The sequence below is a fragment of the Miniopterus natalensis genome, chromosome 4 (genome assembly GCF_054644295.1).
Source record: "Miniopterus natalensis isolate mMinNat1 chromosome 4, mMinNat1.hap1, whole genome shotgun sequence".
Lineage (NCBI taxonomy): Eukaryota > Metazoa > Chordata > Mammalia > Chiroptera > Miniopteridae > Miniopterus > Miniopterus natalensis.
The window spans coordinates 62348911-62376128 of record NC_142084.1 but is presented as its reverse complement, the minus strand read 5'-3'; the positions used below and the strand labels follow the sequence as shown (position 1 = coordinate 62376128).

Genomic DNA, 27218 nt, shown 5'->3' with positions numbered 1-27218 from the left:
TATGTTTTCATAATCATGAATTTTCAGCCAACTGTTGGATTTGATTCCAGTTCTTCCCGAGTGGCTTTGGGCAGATGATTGGGCTTTTCTGACCCTTGGTATCTTCTTCTGTGAGACGGGGACAGCAGGACAACTGGAGCAACCAAGGCGCAGGAGACAGAACGCCAACAGTTGGCCCGCAGGGGTGCGGGCGTGGCCGGGGCCCCCAGCTGACCCAAAGCGCCTCAGCCACTTCCCAATGGAGTCTGAAAAAGGAAGCCGTAGACACGCCTGCGCCCCGCGCTGCCCATTCCCGAGTGCCGCAGCGTACGCACGCACGCACGGACGCGCACGCACGTGGTTCAGCCCGCGCGCTCCCCACCGGGGGCGGGGCCGACGCCTGAGCGCAAGACTCCCCTTCCCAGCATGCCCCGCATCGACGCCAGGAGCCACCGACGAGGAAGCTCGACCCGCCACGGTCTAGCTGTGGCAGCCCTGCCACACGCACGAACGCCGGCACGCACGCGGCACGCACGCGGGCGCACCTCCTGGCCCCGCCCCCTGACGCTCTGTGCGGGAGCGCGCCCGGTCGTGTGCAGGGCGGTGGCGCGGGCGCGGGAGCGCGCGGTGACTGTTGGGTTGGCGCTGAGGGGAGGAGGCAGCGCGGCCGCCGCCGTTGCGCAGATCCGGGCCGCTGCTGTGGGGAGGGCGCCGGGGCCAGTGACCTTCCGGAGGCGGGAGCGAGCCAGGGGGCCTGGGACGCGGAGCGCTGCCGCCGCCGCCATGAACAACTCGGGCGCCGACGAGATCGGGTGAGGACGCCCCGGGCCGCTCCGCCGCCTCGGCCGGCCCCCTCCCAGACGCCGCTTGGCCAGTCAAGGTCACGCCGCGGGGCCACAGCCCGGGATCCCGCTGCTTCCTAGCCGGGGAGGGCCACCCCGAGCGGGAACCTGGGGGTTCTGATGGTCCCTGCTGTTTCTGGGCCCGGGAGGACCCCAAACGGGAGCCTAGGGGAGCCAGGGAGGCCCGCCGCCACCGCGCCCAAGTTTCCCGCTGGGGGACTCCCGAATGGGAGCCTAGGGGACCTTGGAGGGGCCTGCTGCCGTCGCGCTCGAGTTTACCATGGGGGACCCCGAGCGTGAACCTGGAGGGTCTGAGGCTCCCGGTCTACCCCTGTGCCTGGATTTCCCGATGGGGGGCTCCAAACGGGAATCCGCACGGTCTTGGGCGCCCCCGTGCCAGTGTTTCTCCTGGAGTACCGGAACCAGAACCTTGAGGGTTTCGCGGCCCCCCCAGCCCGCGCACAAACTTGGTGGGTCGGCGCACGTGGCGGGCCCGACGCGGGGGTTCCAGTTCTGCAGCAGCCCAACTTCTCCCACCAGAGACTCGGGCGGCATTGCACCCTTTCCACTCTCTCTCTCCTAAGTACCTAAAACAAGGTTACAAATAGAGGACCCTCGGGCCAAGGTCATGAGGACCGGTCAGCGCAACCCGTAGTGTCTGTAACTTGTTTTTATGTAGATGGAGCCCCTTATCGCTTAGCCCCTGCGAAACTCCCCAGGGATGTATTTAAAATAAAGAAAAAGGTAAACTCCGGTGGGTGGGTAGAAAGCCTTGCTTCCGAGGTCTTTCTCTGGGCGCAGCTATCAGAGCAGGTTTGTTACAGCTAAGTTTCCCCTTAATTATAACCTTGCCTAATGCTGAACCAGACGAGATCTGAGAAGCCATCCCAAAGGAGCTAGAAAATGCAGTTATGCCCTAGTGGAGGGGTTTGCTCTAGTTTTCTATGCAGAGACCAGCTCCCACTGCACCAGCCTAATTTTGCAGTTAGATTCTCCTCTGAAGAAGGTGGCAAAACAGTGCCAGCTGTTTTTCCCTGGCCTTGTGTACATTTCTTGGTGCTTTTAGCTTTGAACAGATGTGTTTACAAAGTAATTGATTTGGTGAGTTGATCATTATTTGCTAGTGGGAAGCTGGCATCACCAGGCCTTCATCTGGCTCCAGCCACTGCGTACACCTTGGATGTAAAATGCATTTTGTGAGCTCCACACTCCCCAAAACCCCATGCCATTTAGTGGACCCTGGAGGAAAGCACTTAGCTCCCAGCTGGGTTTTGTGCGTGCGTGCGTGCGTGCGTGTGTGTGTGTGTGTGTGTGTGTGTGTGTGTATATACCCTGCCAGGCATTAGAAGACTGTGTTCTGTTAGGTAAATGAGAAGTTGCAGCACTTCTAACAGGAAACTAGGAGGCAGGAAGAGTGTTAGCAGGCTTCCCACATCCACACCCACATGCACATGTCTTTCCAGAGCACAGGGGTCTTCAGGCCTGGGCTGCCTTCCTTTCTCACCAGAGAGCAGAGATGAAGGTTAGGGAAGGGAGGGAGCCTGGAGATCCATGAGGTCTGCCCTCAGGTATGCCCATGAGGAGACAGGGTTGCCAGGCACTTCAACCCTACAACTTGTCCCAACTCTTGGATTCCAGCCAGGATCTCAGCCCAGGTCTGGACCCTCCAGACCTGCGGGCAGCTTGGGAGCGCTGCAGAGTGAATATCAGAACCAGGATTGGGACTTGGGACCCTGCCTCGCCATGTTCACCTCCCACTCTGGTGAATCTACCCAGTGGCTTGAGTTTTAAAGTTGTAAATCACAGGTCCCAGAAAACTTATTGCTTTGCAAGTAAAAATCTTTTGCAAAAAGTACTGACAAGTTTCTATTTTATGTAGGAACCTTATTTGCATTGGATATGGCATCCCAGATCCTGTTTGACCTTGCTGTGTAGCTGTGTTAACCAGGCTCCTTGGCAGTGGGCCCTCTTGCAGTTTCCTGTTAGGGGACCACTGTTGCTACTTTGGAGTGGTTATCATGTGGGAGGTGTGTTCTCAGATCCAAATGATGGCAAACATTATCAGAAGGTGGCAGGTCTGAATAATACCTGGTGACAGCCACCCTTACCTCTGACCTCCTTTGCTTTGTTTGTTTTTTTTTTGAAATTCTCACCTGAGGATATTTTCTCCATTGTTTTTCAGAGAGCGTGGAAGAGGGAGGGAGAGAGAGAGAGAGATCAATGTGAAAGAGACACATCGATTGGTTGCCTCCCACACGCACCCCAACCTGGGCTGGGGCTTGAGCCAGCAACTGAGGCATGTGCCCTTGGCCAGAATCAAACCCAGGACCCTTCAGTCCTCAGGCTGATGCTCTAACCACTAAGTAAAATCAGCTAGGGCTCCTCCTTTGCTTTGGTGTCTGGTCACCACCCCAGTAGCTCCCTAGGGAGCGCTTGACAGGTGGGAGGGGCCACTCCCCTTTCCTTGACAGGCCCACATGTGTGGGTACATGGTGGAGGTCTCAGGAAATGTGTGGATGCTGGGGCACCATTCCCTCCCAGTCTTTACTGAATTTGTATGTGAAGGAAGAGCTTCCCTAGTTCTTGACTACCTAGAAATCAGTATGAAGTCTGATGGGAGAATGGAAGTTGGGTGAGGCCACTGGCTTTAGTTAATGTTTTTAGAGTCATTATTTTCACAGTCAGCTAGAGCAGAGCGAGGGCTAGGTCTTGAGGGTAGAAGGATGACAGGAGCAGTGGGTTTCACCTGTAGTCATGTATGGCCCTGTGTAGCTGATGTGTGGATAGCCAGATGTCCTCCCTTCTGAGGCAGGCCTGGCAGTGACAGGCACTCATCTCGCTTGGGAACCTGCTAAGCAGACAGGGCTGAGGTCCTCCTTCCCCTGCTACAACTTTGGAAAGTCAACTTAAAGAAAGGGCCCTTGATTCAGATACTCGGTTGGGGTCTGTGGGTGGACATCTGAGGGTGCCTACCATCTTGTTGATGTTCCTGGGTGCTGGGGGAGGGCTGTCTCCCTTTACAGATAGACAGAGGTACCCAGAGGCCCTTTGTTCCACCCACCTCTGGGGCAATCGAATTGTGTCAGGAACTGGAGAAAAATGAGGAAGATTTTATCTGGCACACATGGTCCTATTTTGTAACTGGGGACTGGTGAGACGGGGACACCTGCATGTCATTGAGGGCAGAGTTGCAGGGAGAGGAAGGACTTGAAAGGAAGTGAAGTGGCATTGGGAAAAGACTAGGGATGTGGAGTGAGTCCACAGCTGCTTAGCCAAAGAGCCTGCAAGTGGGTGACCTAAGCAGCCTGCAACCTGGCACTGGCTGAGTGATGGCATGTGGAGTGGTCCCAGGATGGAGTGCTTGAGTCCTTCCTGGTCTTTCTGGAATAGTTTGTTGGAGAGGGTCTGGAAGCAGACACCCCTGAGTTGAGCTCTGGCAGGGCCTGAGAGGGAGGGCACCAGGAGGGTACTTGTAAATGCCTGTTTACAATGAGGTGGGAGAGTCATTGTTTGGTTTGTTTCAGAGAGGTGGTGATTTGGGGAGGATATTGATCCTGTATGGAACAGGGCAGTGGAGAGGCTCCTCCTACTGTTCACAGTTCTGGGCTTTTCTCCTGTGTCACACAGCCCCCATAGTCTACTGGGAGGGTGTGCTCTTCCCTGCTGGCAGGAGGGAAGCCTGAGTACTGAAGGCAGGCGCTGGCATGGGTGGGCTTTGGAGTGAAGCCCATGGGCCGGGGTGCATGTCCCTTCCCAGGGCTGCCTCCCTCCTACAGGGAAATGAGGACAGACTTAAGGAGTCTCAGTGTTTCCCCACTGGAGACCAGAAAGGTGCAAACATAGGCTCTGGGTTGGATGCTGTCTAAGAAGAAGGGGCCATTTGCTCAACAACCGGCTGGTCCAGGTCCTATACCTCTGCCCCCTGCTGCCTTTGAGTGGCCTTGGCAGGCCAGATGGAACTTTCCAAAGCCTGCCAATGTGCTTCCAGGACAGAGCCCACAGTGGTTGACCCTAGCCAGGGGAAGCCACTGAAGACTGACTTTCTGATGCAGGTCCTAGGTGGTTGTCATGAATTCCACAGAGCAAGAGCAGGGTAGTCATCCAGAAACATTCAAGGAGAATATTAACTGCAGCCTGGTGCCAGGTCACTTGTACAGAGCCTGTCCAGGAGGAACTTACCAGCCCCCTCTCAAGGTGAAGGCCCTGGGAGCCAGTGTGCTGATCACAGACAACCTCTCTCAGATCCCCCAGGTGGTGACATTGCCTGTTTCCCTCTTGAGAACCTGACTTTGTTTTCCTGGGAGGGCCTGGTAGAGCCAGGAAGTTTGCATGTGGGTTTGGGAGTGCAGGGTCTGTGGGGCCCTGACATCCAGTTTCAGCTGAGTAATGATACCCTTCAGAGCAGGGAAGGGCTGGAGAAGGGGAGCTGGCATGGTTGGCTAATCCCTTTATCTGTGGAGTCCCATGTGTACATGCCCATTGACTCCTGTGGTTCACATGGTGCCCAGTTTGTCTGGGCTGTCCCTGGATGGACAGCTTGTTGAACAGGGCTCCCACTGGTGCCAGGGCTTCATGTTCATGTTGCTGGTCGTGCTGTCTATTGATTACAAAACCTGAGGCTCAGAGATTGGGGCTTTGTGCTGGGGCTCTGGAAAGGCCCCTGTCACCGATCAGCTGGCCTCTCAGGACCTTCTGGAATCTTCCGTGTGCAGACTGGGAGAGTGTGCCCTCAGAGAAGGAGGAAAGGAAGTGGAAACATGCCTAGCACAGCACCGTCCGGCACACAGGCTTGGCATGTTTTTCCCTCTGCGTAAGCTGATAGTCATATAAGAGGCACCTATTGCTGAGTGTCTCAGATATCCTATGTGACAGGGTGGTTATTTCTATATCCTGGTGTTTCTTCAATGAGAATTTCCTAATTTATAATCTCATATAACTTCAGATTTACATAACAGTTATAGATTAGCAACAAAAGTTCCCAATATTCTTTATCCAGACTCAACAGGAGCTGACATTCTGCCCCATTGGCTCCTGTGTTGGTCTTTCATGAAGTATTCAGAAGGAAGTGGTACCCCAATGCCCCTTTGTGTGGACCTGTCCATGTGTTTCTTGAAAGAACAGAGACATTCTCTTAAATGCACATGGAACAGTGATAAAATTGGAAAGCACAGTATTGATGCCATGTTATTTGTCCATCCACAGGACAGATGCAAGTTCTGTCAGTTGTGCAGATGATAGCATTTCTAGTTCCCCCCCCCTTAATGCCTGTAATGCCTAATTTTGAAATTTAAGTGAAAGCTGGAGCCTGGACTGGTCTCACAGGTTCCTCTTCTGCGGGCGGGCAGTGGAGGTTGGGGTGCTCAAATGGGCAACAGCTTATTACTTTACTGTTTTGGTGAATGCAATGCTAAATAGAGGCTGGTGTTCTCTAAGTGAATTGGGTTTTGTTTTAATTTTGTTTTTTGAGAATTCATGAGATCTCTTTCCTGCATGAAGCTGCTTTTCCACAGCAAACCCTTGGTTGTTCCTGTTCCAAAGGACTGGGCAAACAGGCAGTTCCTTAGGAGTGCTAGCCAGCCTCTGGCCCTTGTCATTTGAGGCTCTGTGCCCCTACTGGGTGCCAGGCCTCAAGGGGTTGGGCATGCAGGGTGGGGCTGGGCCTGGACAGCCCTTTGGGAGTGGGGCATAGATGGAGGCTTCACCCCCCCACACACCCCCATTGTTGGAAGGCAGGAGGCCTGCGACATGGTTTTAAGTTAATGAGGCCTAAATGTGAGCCTTGCTGCTGCTTGGTCAGCATGTTCCATGAAACCTGTTTTTACTGAGTTCCCTCTAAGGCACTGGAAGTATAGCTACAGCCAGATACCCATCCTGAGTTCGCTTCCAGCCCTCCCCAACCAGGAACGGGTGGTGGCCTGTTTGTTGGCATTTTGAGGATGATAGTAGGTATCTGTCTGGTGGTGGGAAATTGTTTCTCACACACTAAATTTAAATTGTCTTTCCTTAGAATAAAGGCAGATTGGAAGAAGCCCCTAACAGTCCTGCTGTTGCAGGCATTTTGCCAGTGTCTGGCACACTGAGGCTTGAGTCACCAGATGGAGCAGAGGTGACAGGTGTGCCTTTTACCTTGAGGGTTCTATCCTCAGATGGAGACCTTTCCTCTGGAAGGTCTCTTGGTTGCTCAGGAGGCAGGAATGTGATCAGCCTTGCAGGGTCCTTGTGTACTCAGACGGAAACTGAGCCTGGGCCACCTGCCTGCATTCTGAACACCCGCCAGTTAGTGCCTAGGTCCATCTCCGAGGGTGAAAGCAGTAGTGTCCCCTTTTTCCTGGGTGAAACAAGAACGATAGAGAGCTGCCACCACTGCTGCTGGAGCCCCCTCCCTCGGCCTCCTCTGTCATACCTGCCTCCAGAGCTTTGGGAGGCTGGAATGGTTCTGAGGGTGAGGCAGGTGAGCATGGTCCCATGTGGAAGCTGGAACAGCCTCAGCACCTCGGTTCATTCCAGGTCCAGCCAGTTTGAGACCTGTGTGAGAGTGGAAAAGGCAGGTGCTGCCACAACCCTCCCATGTTGGGTCCTAGAGATGTAGAGCCCTCCCTGGGGGTAGTAGGGGGCCTCTGGGTTCTGAACCCACTGAGGGCTGTACAGATACAAGGCGGGTAGGCTGCAGGGACAGTGTGGGGTTCTTCCCGAAAGTTCTAGTGTGACTGCTTGAAAGTACAACCCAGGCTACCCTGGGGTGGGGGAATGTGGGCTAGGGCTCCAGTGCTGGGTCTGGAGCTCTGGGAACCTTTCTAATGATTTGTGGTTCCGAGCTCATGACCATGTGGTGGGTTTCTGAGGCTTTGCCCTATAGCCCCTACCCCTGCTGTCATTCTGGTTTGTCTTCTGTGATCTCAGATCTTGATTACAAATGAACAATATTTGTACAAGAGTGGTAGGGGAGGGATTTGCTGTGGTTGTGGTCCTTGTGCATGTGCAATTCTGGACACATTGTCTTTACTACATTATAACACTCCACCATGTTGGCAAGTCTTGGAGTCATTTTTCACATCTGCAATCAATGTGGCCAGGTGATGGCTGCAGCTGTTGTGCGCCATGGCTGTGACCGTGATGTTAGCATGTTTGTGTGAACTCCTTCTGTGGTGTGGATTACTGCCTTGGGATGGGTCAGATGGGCGACATCTCTAAGGCAAGAACCATTTGACCCTGAATGTTTTCTTGTTGAATTGCAGGAAGCTCTTCGTGGGCGGTCTTGACTGGAGCACCACCCAAGGTAGGTGCTGTGGCTGAGTGCCAGGCATTGCAGGTGGGCTGACCTTGGTCTTCAAGTTGTGTTGTATGAATTCATCTCTTGCTACTACCTCGAGTTTCTTTAATTCTTCATTGGATTTATTGTCTTGATTTCTGGGGTGAAGGGACATTCAATTGGGCATTAGCGGGGGCCAGAGGAAATGCAATATTGGCTTTGAAAAGGTTAATTTCTTCCTCACATTTCACAGCAGAATTGGGGGAGAAATTAGACTGCAGGTTCCTAGCTCAAGGCTGAGGTAGGTTCTGGAGGTAGGAGGACTGTTAACATGTAGAGTGCAGTGGCCAGGAATTTGCCCAGCGGTCACTGAGTTCAGACATAGCAGGAAGAAGCTGGTTGTCAAGCAGCCTTCAAAATGGTTGTTCTGCATTCTCTTAAACTTCACTTTCCTAGATGCCTTCGCCACAGCCATGCTCAGTTGCAGCATTTCTAGTTTATATGAAGACATGATGTACCCCCTGTGTGGAGTCCCCCATTCTTCTTCATGTGTTTCCTGTCCTTTATCATCTTCTTCAGCCCCAAAACCAGTTGATTGGTCAGTTTAAAAATGGCTATTTGCACACTTTCCAAGTCAGCCTGGTGAACCAGGAAAGCAGCACATGGGTGTGTGCGTGCGTGTGCGTGTGCGTGTGTTTGCATGCCAGCTGCAATGCTGTGCTTAACACTCTGGTGTATGTGTCTGTTTCTGTTCTGATCCCTGAGCAGAGACTCTTCGCAGCTACTTCTCCCAGTATGGAGAGGTTGTGGACTGTGTGATCATGAAAGATAAGACAACCAACCAGTCTCGAGGCTTCGGGTTTGTCAAGTTTAAAGACCCAAACTGTGTGGGCACAGTGCTGGCCAGCAGACCGCACACACTGGATGGTCGAAATGTAAGTCCTGCTGTAGCTGAGCTCCTTGCTTCTTTCTCTGTCATTTGTCCTTCAGTTCACTGGGTTCTTTGAGCTTTCGTCAATGTTTATGTTAAAGACTCTTTCCTGTGGGGGTGACCTAAAAGGATTAGGCTCTGTATTTAGACTGGAGGATGGAATAGGATGTGGATACAGACACGGTGTGAATTTATTGCGAGTGCTAGTATGCTGTGCTACTGGCTGCTGTTGTTGACACCTTTTCTGGAGAGAAGAGCCTCATATTTACAACTGGCTCATTTGAAACTTTCTACAGATCGACCCAAAGCCATGTACACCTCGGGGGATGCAGCCAGAGAGGACGCGGCCAAAAGAAGGCTGGGTAAGGGGCTGGGTGGGCAACCTTGCATGTTCAACAGACAGTTTAAAGGACATGTGTGCCTTTGTTGTTCTTTTTTTTTTTTTTTTTTTCAATTATAGTTTACATTCAATATTATTCCTTACTAGTTTCAGATATACCGCATAGGGGTTAGACAAACATGTGCCTTTGATCTGGGGTTTTTGCTCATTAAGATTAGAAGTGACTGAAGGTCATCTTTGACATTTGACCAGCTGAGAATTGCTCAGATTTATTCAGCGCTTTAAATTTTTTATCTTGTAGCCAAGAAGAAAATTTTTATTAGTCTACCTTTAAAAATAAAATGATAGCCCAGCCGGTGTAGCTCAGTGGTTGAGCACCAATCTATGACCCAGGAGACTGAGGTTCAGTTCCTGGTCAGGGTACATTCCCGGGTTTCAGGCTTGATCCCCAGCAGGGGGCATGCAGGAGGCAGCCGATTAATGACCCTCTCTCATCATTGATGTTTCTATCTCTCTTTCCCTCTCTGAAATCAATAAAAACATTAAAAACATTTTTTTTTAAATAAAATGACAGCTCACACCTGTTTATCAACTAGAGCCTTCTGATTTTATCCGCTCCAAGTGTTCCCAGCTTACCCAAGAGGGCTGAGAGCAGCTTCTCCCAGTTCCTCACTCTTCTCCACTTGGCTGCCTGGTCATCCTTAACTGTGAGGCTTTCACCACCCAGCTCTGCAGGCTGCTCCCCTCTAGATTCAAACCTGGTGGCTGGTTGCTTGAATAGCCAGTATGATGAATCCTGAGGATTCCATGGGAGCTATATGTGGTCCCTGGGTCAGCTGGAACAGACCTGTCCTCTCTTGCTCACTGCCCACATCTTCCACCACCCAGCAGTTCTCAGAGAAGACTGTCACTCAGAATGCTTTCGTCCTCACAGAAAGCCCTACTGAACAGAGCGGGACTGGAGGCTGTTGGAAGCTGCGAGCAGGCTCCACCACATGTGTCTGATCTAAGTGGAGGCTTGAGGTCTGCATTTCTAGCAGGATCCCAGCTGCTTCCATAGACAGACCTGAGACCCCTGAAACCATTTTTATTTTTCCAAATTTCTATTAGGAAAGTTTTCAAATTACAGAAGACTAGATTAATCGATTATTATTATTTTCCAGATATCTATATTAATATCTATCTCTGTCTGCATAGACCACTCCTAAATTCTGGAGTGTGCGTCTCATAGAAGTCCAGCCTCCTACAGAATCCCCATCTCCATAGCTAAGATGCCTACGGTGATACCCAGTGTTACCTGTGTCTACACCGCCATTCTCACATTTCTTTCTTTTCTTTTTAATTTTTGTTTAAAATATTACAGATGTCCCTTTTTCTCTCCAGTGACCCGCTCCACCCCGTCTCTTCCCCCTCCCCAGTCCCTCTCCCCACCATTGTCCATGTCCTTGGGTTTTGCATATATGCATATAAATTCTTTGGTTACTCTCCCCCTCCACCCACCCGCCCTCCTCCATCCCTCTGACATTCGTCAGTCTCATCTATGCTTCCATGTCATTGAGTCTATTCTGTTCATCAGTTTATTAAGTTCTTTAGATTCCACGTATAAGTGAGATCATGTGATATTCATCTTTCGCTGCGTGGCTTATTTCACTTAGCATAATATTCTCCAAGTCCATCCATACTGTCCCAAAGGGTACGAGATTATTCTTCTTTACAGCTGCGTAGTATTCCATGGTGTAAATGTCCCACAGCTTTTTTATCCACTCATCTACTGATGGGCACTTGGGTTGTTTCCAGATCTTAGCTATTGTAAACTGTGCTGCTGTGAACATCGGGGTACATATATTCTTCCTGGTCAGTGTTTTAGGATTCTTAGGATACATTCCTAGGAGTGGAATCACTGGGTCAAATGGCAGCTCCATTTCTATTTTTTTGAGGGACCTCCATACTGTTTTCCATAGTGGTTGCACCAGTCTGCATTCCCACCAGCAGTGTACTAGGGTTCCCCTTTCTCCACACCCTCGCCAGCACATGTCGTTTGTTGATTTGTTGATGGCAGCCATCTCACATTTCTATGATTGTCTCACAGACAACTTTCACAGCTTTTCAGACTGAACTCCAATCAAGGTTCAGATTCTGTTTGGTTATTAATGTTCTTTAGTTTCTTGGCAGCTTTATTAAGACAGATTAGGCACAGGCCATAACCTGCATACCCGGGGAACCCTCACCCACCCCCAAATTGCTAATCAAGAGCAGTTGGGCCCTAGCTGGTTTATCTCAGTGGTTAGAGCGTCAGCCTGTGGACTGAAGAGTCCTGGGTTCAATTCTGGCCAAGGGCACATAACTCGGTTTCAGGCTCAATCCCCAGCTCCTGTCAGGGCACATGCAGGAGGCAACCAATCAATGTGTCTCTCACATATCTCTCTCGCTCGCTCTCTCTCGCTCTCTCGCTTTCTCTCTTCCACTCTCTGAAAAGCAATAGAAAAAATATCCTTCGGTGAGGATTAAAAAATTTTTTTAAAAAGCAGTTTGGGCCTGGCCAGGCGTGGCTCAGTGGTTGAGCATTGACCTAGCATCCAGGAGATCGCGGTTCAATTCCCGGTCAGGGCACATGCCCTGATTGTGGGCGCCATCCCCAGTTGGGGGCGTGCAGGAGGCAGCCGATCAATGACGACTCTCTCATCATTGATGTTTCTATCTCTCCCTCTCCCTTCTCTCTCTGAAATCAATAAAGATAAAATAAATAAATAAATAAATAAATAAATAAATAGCAGTTTGGCCCGGCCGGGTGTGGCTCAGCAGTTGAGCAATGAACTAGGATCCAGGAAGTCGCAGTTTGATTCCCGGTCAGGACACATGCCTGGGTTATGGGCTTGATCCCTGGTGGGGGTGTGCAGGAGGCAGCCGATCAGAGACTCTCTCATCATTGATGTTTTTCTCTCTCTCCCTCTTCCTTCCTCTCTCTGAGATCAATAAAGATATATATATTTAAAAGCAGTGGGACATCTTAACCCATAAGTTCCTTGAGTAGAAAGAAGAAGGGGTATTAGGAGTAGAGGGGGTGGGAGGGACAGCATTTCAGGGCAAGAGCTGAGATTTTGGTCCACACAGGGAGTTCAGGTGGGCCTGTCTCCTCCATGTCTGCCCCCCAAGTGATGAGCTGGGCTTGAGCGTTTTCCTACAAGGTAGGTATGAAGTTATTCTGCAGATAGTGGGATTGGGTCAGGGATGGTGAAAGAAAGACAAATGATGGAGTGTCTCTGTAGTTACTAGAACTTTCCATTGTCATTGTTGGTCACCAAATTGAAAACCACCACCTGAAAACCAGCCTCATCACTAGTGTTAATTATGGAGGCCCCCTTGTGTCTTCCTTACTCTCCTGAAAGCCTTAGTTTCACAGTGTAGACCTTTAACTTTGGTAGCTGTTGTGATGCAGAATAATTGAACACAGTACTGCAGCCTTCTTTAAAACACATTTGAGATCAACTACAGCCCTCCGTCCGACCAGGCGAGCTATGGAAGGGACATTAAAACGCATTTGAAACAGCGATGCCACAGTGCTGGATCCAGTCTCCTTGGGTCTCTAGGAAAATGCTGTTTTTGTTCTCTTTGGACTCACTGGAACTTTCCAAGTGTTTGGTGACTTTAGTGGCTCTCAAACCCATGCAGACACTTACAACCCTGGGTGTGTGCTGAGGGCTCCCCACATGTTCTAACCAACTTTTCTTTCTTGACACAGCAGAAAGGACCCAGGAGCGATAACAGTAAATCAAATAAGATATTTGTTGGTGGAATTCCTCACAATTGTGGTGAGACAGAGCTCAGGGAATACTTCAAGAAATTCGGAGTGGTGAGTTGTTCCTGCACCAGTAGCACTCAGGCAGCGGCTACTCAACTTGGCCTAGTCGGGATGGGCATGGCGGCTCTGTCCTCTTGCCCCGCATGCCCAGAACAGAACAACCAGAGCCCCATCGTTTCCCTTCATGGCCATTTACCATCCAGGACAGTAGTCTTGTTTTTTCCAGGCAGATGTAAACTGGCCAGGCCAGCATCCAGAAGGCCTTCCAGTTGGCTGTAAGGCACTAGGGAGTGTTGGGGAGAAGCCAGCCTGCTGCCCCTCGATGGCAGGAGGGCATGTTCCAGATGAGGTTCATCTGGGACCTCAGACTAACTCCTCCTGCCCAGGATCTGAAACATGGTGCCCACCCCTGATAGCTGCAGCCGAGGGCAGGCCTGGTCTAGCGGAGGAGTTTCAGATTCTTGTACCAGCAGCTTGGACTTCACTGTGTGGGGGGCCCTGGCTCCACCCTATTGCTTCCTCTGGCAGTTCTCACTGTCCTCCAGGCTGCCAGGCTTCACAGGAGTTGTTTGGTCCTGTGTTTTACTCATTGTTTCCTCTATGACCCAGACCTTCCCCCAGGGGTGATCCTGTTTTCTGGAAGAGGTTAAAATCCTTTATAAGCTCATGAGGGTTAGAGTTAATCGGGGTCATACAGGGAACTCGGTTCTAGTGGGGCGAGCAGAGGGAAATATGGGGCTAGGGTGCCAGTGTGCATGGGGCCGTTACACAGACCACCCCAGACCCCTGCTGCTTAAATGCCCTGTCAGTGGTGTGGCCCTGCCTGCTCCCGCTTTGTTGTGTTTGTCAGGTGGCACCTGAATGTGCAAGGGCTGGGACTAGAGTTTAGGAGTGCCAGAGCACACGATAAGAGATACACTCAGTGAGTTGGGGGTAGGGGGTAATGAGGGCTGGGTCAGCAGGACAACCGGGGCCACTGACTAAGGGAGGTCCTGGAGCACCAGCGCTCTGGGTCATTCCATCCTGGTGTGAATGGGGAGAATGCCTTGTTGGTCTCCTGTCTGTCAACTCCCCTGTGGAGTGGTGGCCTAGACCTCACGCCTCATGAGTCTTGGACATCATACCCTGGAAGGCAGCATTTTGCCTCAGGACTCCCTAGACTGGAGACTTCCCAGCGGGCATTTGACTTGGGACTTCTTTTGTAGCCAGAGGTGCTCATAGGTGCTGTGGCACTCTGGTACTCAAACAGCCGTTTTCTCTTGCAGGTTACAGAAGTGGTCATGATCTACGACGCAGAAAAGCAGAGGCCTCGAGGTAAAAGAGATGGAGTTTGTCCTTGACCTTCCCCCTCAGATGGCAAACTATCTCACAATTAGGTGGTGGTCGTAGTGAGCATTGCCTCAGAAAAGGGTGATTTGGAGACAAATGGTTAAAATGTAGGCTCATCCTGTGCAGCCCCCAGCTCGTCTGTGCTCCCCAAGATCAGACGTTACTGTCTTTTTTTTTTTTTTGGCTCATTCTTTTAAAGTTTTTACAACTTGACATGAATTTGAACATGGTTTCTGTTCTTTAATGTGCACTGAAAGACTTGTGTCCTTTTCCATTGTGACCTTCCTTAGTTACAACTGTTTCTTGACCTTCAGCTCACGCCAGTGTAGTTTGTCTCCTGCCTTCAGCTCACTCCAGTGTAGTCAGAAGTCTCATTTCATGTTGTCAGGCCAGATCTGCTGCAGCTCAGCTTGAACGTGGAGTTTCCTTTATCCGTCTCATGCTTTTTTCCTGTTTTTTTTTTTTTTTTTTTTTCCTCCTCAGTCAATGGGGCCGGCGGGAGGAGGGGCACATCCCCACCAGGACTCCCTGAGCAGCCCACCCTTGCACGTCTGGCCTGCGCCAGCCGGCACCCGATATCCATGCCCTTTTGGGTTTGGTGGTTTTATTAGTTTTGTTTTGTTTTGTGGCTGCTGCTCTTTGTCCCTGCCCATCTGTTTTGTTTCATCATCCGCTTTGGGCCCTGACAAGAGATGATTTGCTGGTCTGGGCCCTGCAGTCCCTGCCCTGCGGAGACCCCTAGAGCGCTGGGCTGCTGCCCGCAGCATGCGCCCGCCGTGCTGGAGAATAGTTTGCCATTTGAACTTCCATCCTTTTACTCCATGATTAAGTAATGTCTCCTCCCTTCATGTCGATTAAGCTGTTAAGTCATAGTCTTAATTTTAATGTAGACCTACGTGCTTAGTGACATATTAAGTGTTTCATAGTAAATATAATAATATTAAGTAAGTTGTTTTCCTTTCTCTCTGTGAATTTTTGTGATTAACGATCTCTCTTTAGATTTCTCTTCTCCAGGTGCTAAATTATATCACACAGGTACAGGCCATCCTGCAGTCAGAGGAGGGAGCGGGCTTTGCTCCAGTGGGGTGTAAACGAAGTTTCAGTGTGTTTCTGTGCTGCTTCCTCAGTGGTGATGTCGCCTCTTGACACAGATGCATCCCTAGACGTCCCGCCCCAGGCTCCTTAACCCACGAGTCACCGCCTCTTGTGCCCTAATGGACCTCGCGAGCCCTGTGGTTTCAGATACTCCTGCACTCTGAGAAAATGTTACCTTGTAATATGCGTTCATCACCTGTGCTGTGTTTCACCATTGCCTCTGATCTTGTGAAGCCTCAGACAGAACATGGGGGTCCTCAGGGGTGCTTTTAGATTCCCCAGGTCACTCCCCACCCCTGGGCCCGGGGCTGGGGGTTCAGGCAGGACTGGCTGGTGGGAGAGCACTTTGGTCTTGGTCCTTGGGCCTGCATTCCCCTGTGGTGCACACCGTCCTCAGCCATCTGGCACTGTAGGTCTCTCAGAGTCCCCATGAGCCTCCGTGAGTGCTAGGCAAGCAGAGGGCAGGAGCACCACCCAGAGCAGCCAGTTTGTCAGTGGGTGTCCCAGAAACAGCTCTTTCCTACCTTACTTTCCAGAAGCTTTCACAAAGGCTCTGAATCATCCCCCTACCCCCCTCCTATTTGTTTAAGACTGTCCCTGTCCCGGGGTTTTTGCGTGTATCTCTGCCAGATGGTGACCTCTGGCCCACTCAGTCCCGCTTCTGCCTTTGCTCACCTCATCCCTTTCTCCTGCACTCTAGCTTTGTCTCCTCTCCAATTTTGCTGTCATGATTCCGTTTCTTCTCTCACGCCACATGTAGATTCTGTGTGCGTGCATGTGCGGAGAAAACAGGACTGAAGGCTCCTACATCCCAGCTGTCCCTCCCTGCTAGTCTGTCACCCAACTTTCTGAGCTGCCTTCTCTCTGTTTCCATCCTTCCACCACCATTTTGCCTGTGATCTTCCCAGGTGGTCTCGAGCACAGGCTTGCCCCTGGCTCCACACCTCTGCCACAGAACACTCCCTTTGCCTGTCCCTCCCGCGCTCATCTTCAGCCTTTTTCCAGCCCTGGCCCTTCCCCTCACCCATCTTTTGTTCTTTGGGGTCTCCTGGCAGCTGTCTGCCATGTGTTCTTTTGTGCTCAGAGTTGATGGGCCCCGGGAGCAAGGGCAATAGACTGAGGACCAGACACGCCACATTAGCCGGGTGGTCGCGCTCACCCAGACCAACCAAACTTCGTTTATACTGCCACTTCCTTGTGTTTGGAAAATGCTAAATTATTTTCTCTTTAAAATTCTCTTTGATGACATGGTGCCTCTTGCTCTTGCTGCTGACAGCAGAGTTGACCTGCTGGAACCCGCTGTGGCCTGTATCTTTGTGTATTTTATTACATAGATGTGTGCAGATAGATACCTGTATACATACATATGTGACCTTGACAGGACTCCTTGGGCTTACCCAACGGTGTTGGATAAGCCTAGCGAGGCACTAACTGTGGTAGAGACCGTACTGTTAACGCCTAGGACAATATATGGCTGCTGTCAGCACTAGCTGCAAAGCACATTGCAAGCCGAGGGGGAGAACCCTGGGTTTCAGCGAAGCAACAGTGCACCCACAGCACACATGCGACTGAGGCGGAGCGCTCGACCACTCTCTGCCTGTACTTGTCTTCCACAGAATGTTCTAGCACCAACACGGCATACCCTGCCATGTTTCTTGGCCCTCGCTGTTGGGCTGTTCAGGCTGCTGCTCTCTAAGAGATGCCCTGGCTGTTCCAAAGTGTCCAATCAGAACCCAACTTAAGCTGGGCCCGGGTGTCCGGTGGGTCCCCCTGCCTCAGTCACTTGCTGGGTAGGCCTGCAGCCCCCTCCCTCACTTGCTTCGCTGAAGCCCTGGATTGATCCTTCGGCCCGTCCCTAATACTGTTCATCATCCTGTTTTGTGTCACAACACCCTGCTACCTTGATTCACTCTTCGTCGTTGGCTAGGTTTTGGATTTATTACTTTCGAGGACGAACAATCAGTGGACCAGGCTGTCAACATGCATTTTCACGACATCATGGGCAAAAAAGTGTGTAGTTGTAGTTTTATTTTACCTTAAGACCAAACCAAGTCTCAGGCAACTGAGGGATGTCACTGGAAACGAAAATTCCTTCATAGAAAAGGTCCGGGTGAGAGGTGCTGGGACCCTCTGCTGTGGGGTGGGACCTGGACCTCTAGAGATGTGTCGGGTGATGGGCGGCGGGCCTCCAGTGACGTTGTGGGTTGCCTCAGGCTTGGTTCCAGTGACCACTCCTTCAGATGTCTGAACTGTATTCCGATTGTTCCATCCAACCCGCGATGGGCAGCCAACCTTTAAGAACAGGTTTTGTGTAAAACTGAAAGAAATGTAAACATCCTGAAGGATTGGTTGTTTTAATTGGGTCACTTACTGTGAAACTCCGGTACCAACCACATGCTCTCGATAGTACTTAACTCCATGCAGTCAAGTGACCTCTGGTTGTTTCATCTTCATACTGTGTTGCCGCCACGGAGGTAACTGTCAGAAAGTGGCCCATAACTCCTCATTTGCCTGGGCCTTTCATGTTTTTGGAGAAGTTAACAGTAAAATGAGTAACTGATGGAAATTCTGCTGTGTGGGATTTCTTACAGTTAGCAAAGTCTTTGGGGCCCACGTTTTGGCAGAATCCCTGTTTGGGTCCTTGTAAAGCCTGCTCAGCGCACCCCGGCGGCAGTCCCCGTTGATGTGTGCTCCCAGTTTCTCCTCGTTCGGGTCAGCATGCCCAGCCCTTCTGATTGAGATATTGGAGGAAGCATGGCACTGGGGCCTGCCTGCCTGCCCAGGTAGCCTGCTCCCTGATGTTCATCAACAGGGCAACTGTTCGTACTTGCCAGGGGCTCAGGTTTCCATAAAGGATTAATTCCATTTGACCCTGACTAAGTGGGAAACACATACCCAACTCCAACATTCACTGATGCTTTTAGTTTAAAATCAGCATGAGGACTTCAAGGGTACACACCAGTTAAGAACATGAGGTCAGAGGAGTCCATGTTCAATAACTGAAGGTCCTGTGACATTTAAAACTTGGAAGAAGTGTGGTCCTGCTTCAGGGGCAGAAAGGTCAGCTAAGTGCACGATCTTCCCTCCCTCCAGTCTGCCAGTCCCCGTTTTGTGGGATGCAGGGCATCTGAGTTTGGACTGCTCAGAGCTGACAGTAAGGGGGTTTCTCATGCCTGTGGGAGTCTGGCTCCTATTACAGGACCTTCACTGATCCCCACCCGTTCTTCAGTGGGAATTTCCAACTAACAGGCTTGGATCCCACTTATAATTAAAACCGGAGTGGAGTGACTTCATCTGAGCTCCCATAGGAAGAGAGTAACTTTTTTAATCACAAGGGCTGCTTTGCTTTGTAAGCAGGAGCCAAATTGCCTTAAGGAGAGTGTGTGAAGACCCATTAATTCTAGCTCTTTGAATCTCCCTTGGTCCTGCTGTCCAGTTGCCTTGAGCTACAGGGGACTTTGTTCCTATCTGAGAAGTGGCCTTGAGGCATCAGGAAGAGGGGAGGGGTCTTTGTGCCTGCGTTTTAAGGTAGCACTGACAGAATTCTGATACACAATGGTTAATTAGCTCACCAGGCTGTGATCTCAAGGGTGACTTCATGTGGGTCTATTGTCCCTCTTATTAAAATTTATCATAAAAACAAAAAGTCCAGTATTCTCAAATGCTGAGACAACCCTGGAATTGGGGCATCTTTTTGCCATCAGGGGCAATGAGCAGCATAAGTGGGGCATTGACCACCACCTGCTATGCTGATCCCTCCCCTGGCTGTGGCTCCTGACATGTCCAAAGAGGAAGGGTCCTGGGCTGCTGACCCAACACAGTATGAAGATTGCTTACTGATTCAAATGTCCATTTTATTGCATGTTTGTTTACTTTTTGTTAGATGTAATGTAAGGCTCTTTATCACATCCATTCCCTCTGACATTATTTTGAGTTAATTGAGATTCTTTAAGCGTTAGCCTGGGGAAGGTAAGTCTTTATCTTCCTTTAGACATTTTAAATTAAAAACCTAAGTAAACCAACTGTGTTTCTCAGGTATGAGTTGAAGGCGCAGGCAGGGTGGGTGGGCTCCAGAGAGGTCCTCCACCTCCGTGGTGTGGCCAGGGGTGGGCTCCTCCCCCTCGGTGGTCCCAGGGATGCCTCTGGCAGGGCTGTGATTATTGGAACAGCCCCAGTCTGTCCCGGGTTTATGAGGCTGTTGAAGGAGGACACTGCCGTTTTACCTTGACTGAGAGACCCTTGTCATGCATAAAATGCTCAAGGGTCCCTGCTCTGCAGCGCATAGGGCTTAGCATGTCACAGTCACATCTGTTGTACCTGAGAAACATTTAAATATAATAATTAAAACAGAAAAAAAACTTTTTAAAGAGAAAACTACTGGCCTAAATAAGGTATATAGTTAAGTATTTAGTTTTAAGTTGTGATAAGATGCTAAGTGTAGTCGTAAGTTATCTGAGGGTGTGTCTGACGGGAAGGGGCCTGGGACCTGTGCGTCCCCCTGAACCAGATCTTGGTTTGTCTAGGTGGAGGTTAAACGGGCTGAGCCTCGAGACAGCAAAAGCCAAGTGCCCGGCCAGCCAGGGGCCAGCCAGTGGGGGAGTCGCGTCATGCCCAGTGCTGCCAATGGCTGGGCAGGCCAGCCCCCACCCACGTGGCAGCAAGGATACGGCCCACAAGGTAAGGCTTTGGCCCAGACCAGCTACTACACCCCTTCTTCCAAACTTAACGCAGAGGTGGGCCATGAGGAAGCACGTGTAGGCAGAGGTGGGGCTCCCTACTCAACTGGGCACCAGGTCCCTGGGTTCCGCCTTGTCACCAGGTCCATCTCAAAGGAGGTGTGGCCCTCGGTAGTGTGTTGGGCCCCGGCCGAGTGCCTGTTTGGAGATTGGGCCAGTAAGGCTGCAGTGAGAATCCTTGCCCTTGTGTTCTGGGGTGGTTCTTCCAGGGACAGGTCAGGAGAACCTGGTGGGTTTTGGAGACTCTGATGGTGAGCAAGTGGGGTTTTTGCCCGGCTAGAAGGAGAATCCTGCTTCTTGGGCCTTTTGGGTGTGTCTCTGTTCCTCAGGTTTCAGGCTGATGCCAGCTGGGCTGTTGGGTCTTCTGGGGGTCTGGAGAGCAGTTAAGGATAGCCTGGCAGGGTGGTTGGGGGTGGGAGGGCTGGGATGAGATCTGGAAGCCTCCACCCTCATTGGAAACCCAAAGAAGCAGCAGCATCTAGAGAAGAGCAGGAGGCCAGGTGGGCCTGTCTGCACCCAGGGTACCCAACACCCCTGATTTTACGGAGCTATCTACGTAGCTTGAGGCTTTATCCCTGTTCACTCTCTCTCTCGAGCTGTCTTTTTTAAAACCTGCATTTTATTGCAAAATAAAACAGCTCCAGTAAACTACAATTCCAGACACTCACCCATCAGCAGGTGAAGGGCCCGTGCTTGGCCAGCAGCCAGGCTTGAGATCCCACACGTGCACCTGATTCCCTGATCTGTGGGTATTCCCTCCCTCCCTTTTGATGGTTCTTTTGAAGAGCCAGGGCTGTTGACCCAGTGGCTTTTCTTGGAATCCTCGCCTATGGAAGCAATGCCTGGTGTTGTCAGGATCACAGGGCACGTCCCAAGGCTCTCCTACATCCTCCCTGTGTCTCTTGGGGCTCCAGGAGGGTTCCACCAATATGGCAATCGTGCTATGGGAGTAGGAGGGCTATTCTTGGCTTCCATTCAGTGACATTGGGCTAACACAGCAACAATTCCCATCTTTGTTTTCTGGTTTAGGAATGTGGGTGCCAGCAGGACAGGCAATTGGTAAGTCTTTGTTCAGTAATCGGAGAGGTGACACAATTAGAAGTGCGGTGGACCTGGGTCTGGGCAGGTGGGGTTGTGTGCACCATGCTTTCCCTCACCCTGTGTCCTGTGTTCCAGGTGGCTACGGACCGCCCCCCGCGGGAAGAGGAGCTCCCCCACCGCCCCCACCATTCACCTCTTACATTGTGTCCACCCCTCCTGGGGGTTTCCCCCCTCCACAGGGCTTCCCACAGGGCTACGGCGCCCCCCCACAATTCAGTAAGTCCTAGGGCCATGGGAGGCCTTCACAGCACACCTTTTTACACTGCTTGGCGTTCCCCCCACCCCCTGGTGGGGCAGGGGAGGGGTGCAGCCAGGAGCCTGTCATGGTTCCTCTGCCTGGAGAAAAAGGATGGGTTGACCTTATAGACTGCAATTTGTTGGCTTTGGCCTCCTTGTGGGCCGGCTGCATGAGTTGTCACAACACAAACACCTCGCTCTTCCTCATGATTATGCCTGGAATGGGCCTCTAAACCTAATTTCCGTGATTCATAATTGAGGGAGCTTCAGGTCTTGATTCACTTTCCTCTGTGTTTTACTTTGTGGTTGAAGATCTGGGTGTCTAGCAGCCAACTCGCTGGGAAGGTTAGGGCTCTTCCCTGACCTCAGAATAAAAGGGCGCAGCCTAGCCTGGGTGGAGTGGCTCGGTTGAGTGTCATCCTGTGCGCTGAAAGTTGCCAGTTCAATTCCCAGTTAGAGCCCATACACCTGGGTTGCGAGTTTGATCCCTGGTTGGGGTGCATATGGAAGGCAACTGTTCAAGATCTTTCTCTCACATCAGTTCTTTCTCTTTCCCTCTCCCTTTCTTTCTCTAAGCATGTTCTTGGGTGAGGATTAAAAAAAGAAAAAAGTGGGGGGTGCAGTCTCACTCTAGGAGCTGGGTTCTATAGTAAAGAGGAACCCCTCACCTAACCCAGGATGGCCACATGTCATTCCACCAGCATAGAGGGTCCTGTTGTCTTTTTACTATTAAGTCCTTGGGATCCAAGTGTGTCATTCTTGGGATTGCCATGTGAACCAGCCACATTCGTAGGCTCAGTGACCACACATCACCAGTGGCCCAGGACTGGGCAATTCAATTCTGTGGCCTGGAGCAGGGCCACATGATGACTTTGTCTTGGGCCTCTTTACAGAAAAGGTGTGTCTGCTGTAACAAGACAAGAAGTGGATAGAAACATTGCAGCTTGAGGACTGAGCACGGGCTGGGTGTGATTTTTGTCTTCTCAAAGTACACAGGTTGTGCTATGTTGGACAGTTGACTTCTGTCCTTCTAATGAGCATTCCTGAGTAGACTCCTACTATGTAAATTACTAGCCAACACCCACTGCAGGCAGCTAGCTCCTGGGCTTGCTCCAGTTCCCACTGTCCCAACTGTCCACAGTTTTCATGCTGGTCTCTTATCCCTCGTTTTCAGGGCCTGGCTCCTCCTGTGTTGCAGGTGGGCATCCTGTGAAGGCTCCCGGTGTCTGGGCTGTGGGCAAGCATGGTGTCTGTCTTTCTGTCCTGTTTGTTTGCAGGTTTTGGCTACGGGCCTCCACCTCCACCACCGGATCAGTTTGCACCACCGGGGGTCCCCCCTCCACCTGCCACTCCTGGGGCAGCACCTCTGGCCTTCCCACCGCCTCCATCTCAGGCTGCCCCAGATATGAACAAGCCCCCAACAGCACAGCCAGACTTTCCCTACAGTCAGTATGGTGAGTGTCTGCACCTCCCCCTCCCTTCCTCCCTCACAAGCAAATTTCCCACCAGTGTTTCTGGGTTGGGTGGTCCGAGGTGTGGGGAGTTGTTGGAGATTTCACGTGACCTAGGATCAAGCAAGCGTCAAGCGGGATTTTGGTTGCTTGGGTTTTTGCCAATGCTCTAATAGTAGAAAAGCATGGATTGTGCAGCAGGTGTCCCCAGGCCTGTGGGTTTGGGAAACTAAGGCTATGACTGGGCCCCCAGAGGGATGGTTCGAGGGCTGTGATTGCTGTCAGGCTAAGGACATCCCTGGCAGGCCTGTCCCTCCAGTTGCCTGGGATATCCAAGTGCAGAGCACAGGCAAGAGTGTCAGCTGGGTGGTCTTGGCTCTGGTCTGGGGCAGGTATCGGCTTTGGCGTTGGCTTTGTGCTTCACTTGAGGGCTGGTTGTGGAGTAGGTGCTTCTGAATCGGGTCTGCAAGTTGACAGCTGAGTGGGGGAGCTCGTGTGAGGACAGGGTGCTGCCTGGGGTCTCTCCCCACATTGGGGTCAGTCCCCTGCCTGCCGTGAGGGGGCCTCCAGGGCTCCTGTGAGAATTTTAGCCCCTGGTTTCCCACTTTGGTGTGAACTGTGTGTTACCCAAGACCACAGTATCTGCAAGTCGATCTACTCTTATCTTCTAATGCAATCCCACCGCTGACCAGATGCCCCCCAGCACCCCTGCATCGTACACTCTTGTTCCCTTTGGGGCCTTGCAGGGCTGTGGTCACTGAGCACGTGGGTTCTCGACCCTGCCTGGAACAGGACGTGTTGGCGGCAGACATGTGAGCGGCCCTGGGTGGGGGTGTTCATGATCTCGAGTGTGTTCCTCCTACCACCCTGGGGTAGTCACCCTGGTCTCGTCTCTCGCCAGGCCTGGGTACCTATTCTCAAGACCCGGCGGGCTTCGGGCCCATACTTTGTTTACACTCTTATGGTCAGGCTGAGCAGTGATATGGCCTAGGTAGGTGGCGCCTCGTCATGCACGGTCCTCACCTGCCTGCACCTGGGCACTGGACGTTGCCTCCTCTGCTGTCCCGGGCGGGGTGGACCCACACTGCCCTCTGGGACACAGCCCAGGAGCTCTGCCTCCTAGTGTGTCCCCAACTGGGAATCCGGGGGCCCTGGGATGGCCTTCATCCACAGTGTGTGGTCCGGGTGGGCAGGGAGCGAGGACGGTGCTGTCCCTCATTCCAGAAGTGCCTTCATGCCCTCTGAGGTCAGTAGTGCAGGGTCAGGGTCCTTTTTAGAGGAGGGACCTGCCCTACCCAGATGGGCTCTGCAGATGCAGCCAACTCGAATCATTGAAGCCTAATGCTCCACATGTAGTCCCCGCCCGCCCCTGTACCACTCAGTGTTATGGAAGCCTCCAGGTTGAGTCAACTTTGGAGGGAGGACTGTCTGGGGTCAGGAGTGCATCCTGGAGGGAGGCCAGGGCAGGTCAGATATTTCCTGAAATCCTGAAAAATGTGCCTGAGCCTACCCTGCATTGTACTCGAGAACAGACTTTCTAGGAGTCCAAGGTCCGCCGAGCTGGGCCAGGTGATATGCGTCTCCAAGCCTAAAGATCTCTCCTGACCCTCAGCTGTGCCACCAGGGCCCCCGCCCTGAGTCCGTGGGGACAAGTGGGGACCGGCTGGGATCAGACAGGGCAGACCATGGGTCCACGAGGTCTCACAGGCTCTTTTCTTTCCGTGCGGAGACAGGGTCCTGGCTGGGGCTTCAGGGTGGGCTTTTCTGGAGATACATGCTCCTGGGGGCCCAGTGATATCAGGCAGAAGTGGGACCCTGGGTCCTGTTGGTGGGACCAGCTGCCCCGGCTACTCATTGCATTCTCTTCTCCACAGGTTATGGACAGGACTTGGCCAGCTTTGGGCAGGGTTTCTCAGATCCCAGCCAGCAGCCCCCCTCCTATGGGGGCCCCTCAGTGCCAGGCTCCGGGGGCCCCCCTGCCGGTGGAAGTGGCTTCGGACGAGGTCAGAACCACAACGTTCAAGGATTCCACCCCTACCGACGCTAGCTAGCTGGTGACACGCAGATGGCTAGATGGCCGAGACCCAGGATTTGAAACTTGTGAACTCGTGACAATCACAAACTTGGCAGAAAAATCGCGATTCAACCTTGGGGGGAGGGGCAGACATGAGGCTTTTGGAGGCGGCTGTGGGTGTCTGGACTGAAGTTTTAAAATATATTTCTTTCTCTAACCCATCAGCACAATAAAAAAAAAGTCACTGGTTCAACAACAGGGTTTTAAAAAGTCTTCAGCTTTAATTCAAAACTTCAGGTTTCTTTTTCTTCCTTTTTTTTTTTTGAAATTATTTTCCTGAGCCTTTTGTTTTATCGTATGTTGTAAACTTTTATGTTAAAGAAAAAATATACATTTACAAATTGTGAGATTTTTAAGAGAAATTTTCTACAATGTATACTGGCTTATTTTTTAATTTAAAACAGGGTTTCTGTCGGCACTGGTGGAAGTGAGGGACATTTTTGGTCCCCGTACTCCTGGCTTTGAGGGTTGGGACTCGTTGGTCCAGAAACTCTGGAGCTTAAAAAAGCAATCTACTGAGTGTGTTTCGTTTTTGTTTATTCCTTGCTTTTGTCGATTGACCTGCCTGGCGGTGTCTGCAAGTGCACCATGGGGGCTGCACCCGCCTGGCTTGGCTGGCAACCACCCCGCGTCCAACTGCACCAAGGACCAGGAGGTCTTGTCAGCCTACTTCCCGCGCATGTGGCTTCAGGGCATCCCCACTGACCAGTTTGACCCTGGTTTGAATAAAGAGAAGTGCGTTTGGATTAGAACCCATGTTGTGTCATTTGTTCCCTCCTTTCCTGGAAGAGCCCTTGCCCATGGGAGGACCTGCACCTGCCTTGGCTCTTCCATGGTCTTGCAACTACTTGAGGCCTGCTTGAATGAGGGGCCTGGGCCCATCCTCAGTGGATCTAGGGATCTTTGGGTTCTGGCAGATGTGGGCTTTAGGATGTTTGGGCAGAGGTGTGGTGAGAGCTGCAGAGCCAATGTGAGGGGCCCTGGGTTCTGGGGTTCATGGCCACTTGGGTGCCAAGGAAAAGGCATACAGACAGATCTGGCTGGGGATTGGCCAGGCCTCCCTTGTCCCTCTGGGAGTGACACCTGGACTGTGTCCTTGGGCAGGCCACTCACCTTTGCACAAACTCGGCTGTTGACATGGGTGATGTGGGCATCAGGACATTCAGTCAGGGCCCTGGGATGAAGCATGGTGGCTGGGGCACTTATGAGGGCCCAAGAGGCAGGGCTGAGCCAGGGAATAGGGCAGCTTGCTCCTGGCGCTTGGGCTCAAGTCCGTGTAGATTCTAGAGATGGGTGGGAGTGGGGGGTAGGAGGCAAAGGGGGATCAGGAGCCCTGGGGCCAGGAAGGTGGAATGGGATCTGACACCCCACAGGGGCTGTCCCCTCCTATTGGACACATGGGTCTGGCAGGCAGAGTCCTTACAGCCTCTGATATTTTGGACTCCAATTTCTTGACGGCCCCCCACCCCAGATGCCCAGGGCTTTGACATTCCATGAAGCCCCTATTTGCAGCCCTGAGAAGAGAGGTGAGTCAGAGCTTGCATGCAGGACTCCCTTGGCTGAGGCTGGTCTGGCTTCTCTGAGAGGTAAGGAAGGGCTCCTGGGTCCCGGGAGTCTGGCCTCTGGGAAAGAGCTGTGACCAGTTGTTCTAGGGTGTGTGGGTCCCCTGTGGCTGCTCTGACCAATTGCCACAAACTGGCTTAAAACAAGACATGTTTATTCTTTCAGAGTTCTAGAGGTCAGGAGTCTGACATGGTCTCAAGGGATGTCATTGGGGGCCCTTATTTTGTCATTCTAAAGACCATAATCAAGATTGTAAAACATAAAAAGAAACTGATTCATCCAAAATGGATTCGATGCCTCCAATGTGCCAGGCTTCAGATAAACTAATGAATAGAACAGCCACAACCCCCCCCCCCCGGTACCAATGGCCCAGGCACCTTCATTGTGATCCCCAAAATGCCCCTCTGGGTGGCAGCCTTCCCTGTTCTCTCTAGAGCTGCTGCCACCCAGGTTTACAAAAGAAGCAAGAGCAGGATCACACCATGATCAACA

General features: G+C 51.7%; 1 protein-coding gene across 2 annotated transcripts; it reads left to right on the top strand.

Annotated features, from left to right (window-relative positions):
* The first annotated feature begins 717 nt into the window (after positions 1-717).
* DAZAP1 (DAZ associated protein 1) lies at positions 718-25915 on the top strand. Of its 2 annotated transcripts, none has more exons than XM_016209718.2 (12): positions 718-791; positions 8057-8097; positions 8839-9005; positions 9298-9363; positions 13084-13191; positions 14406-14454; positions 17492-17574; positions 20088-20241; positions 21330-21359; positions 21477-21617; positions 22916-23092; positions 24964-25915. In XM_016209718.2, exons 1-12 carry the CDS (start codon positions 763-765, stop codon positions 25134-25136), a joined length of 1218 nt encoding a protein of 405 aa, XP_016065204.1. In that variant the 5' UTR covers positions 718-762; the 3' UTR covers positions 25137-25915. The 2 variants fall into 2 exon arrangements, with proteins under 2 accessions (XP_016065204.1, XP_016065203.1); XM_016209717.2 differs by having other exon boundaries at positions 13081-13191.
* The last annotated feature ends 1303 nt before the right edge of the window (positions 25916-27218 follow it).

Bases quoted from the DNA above. Each gene is read 5' to 3' on its own strand.
- DAZAP1 (XM_016209717.2), top strand. From the start codon at position 763: ATGAACAACTCGGGCGCCGACGAGATCGG. The intron at 8,098-8,838 runs GTAGGTGCTGTG...ATCCCTGAGCAG, and splicing joins TGACTGGAGCACCACCCAAG to AGACTCTTCGCAGCTACTTC. The intron at 21,360-21,476 runs GTAAGTCTTTGT...CCTGTGTTCCAG, and splicing joins GCCAGCAGGACAGGCAATTG to GTGGCTACGGACCGCCCCCC.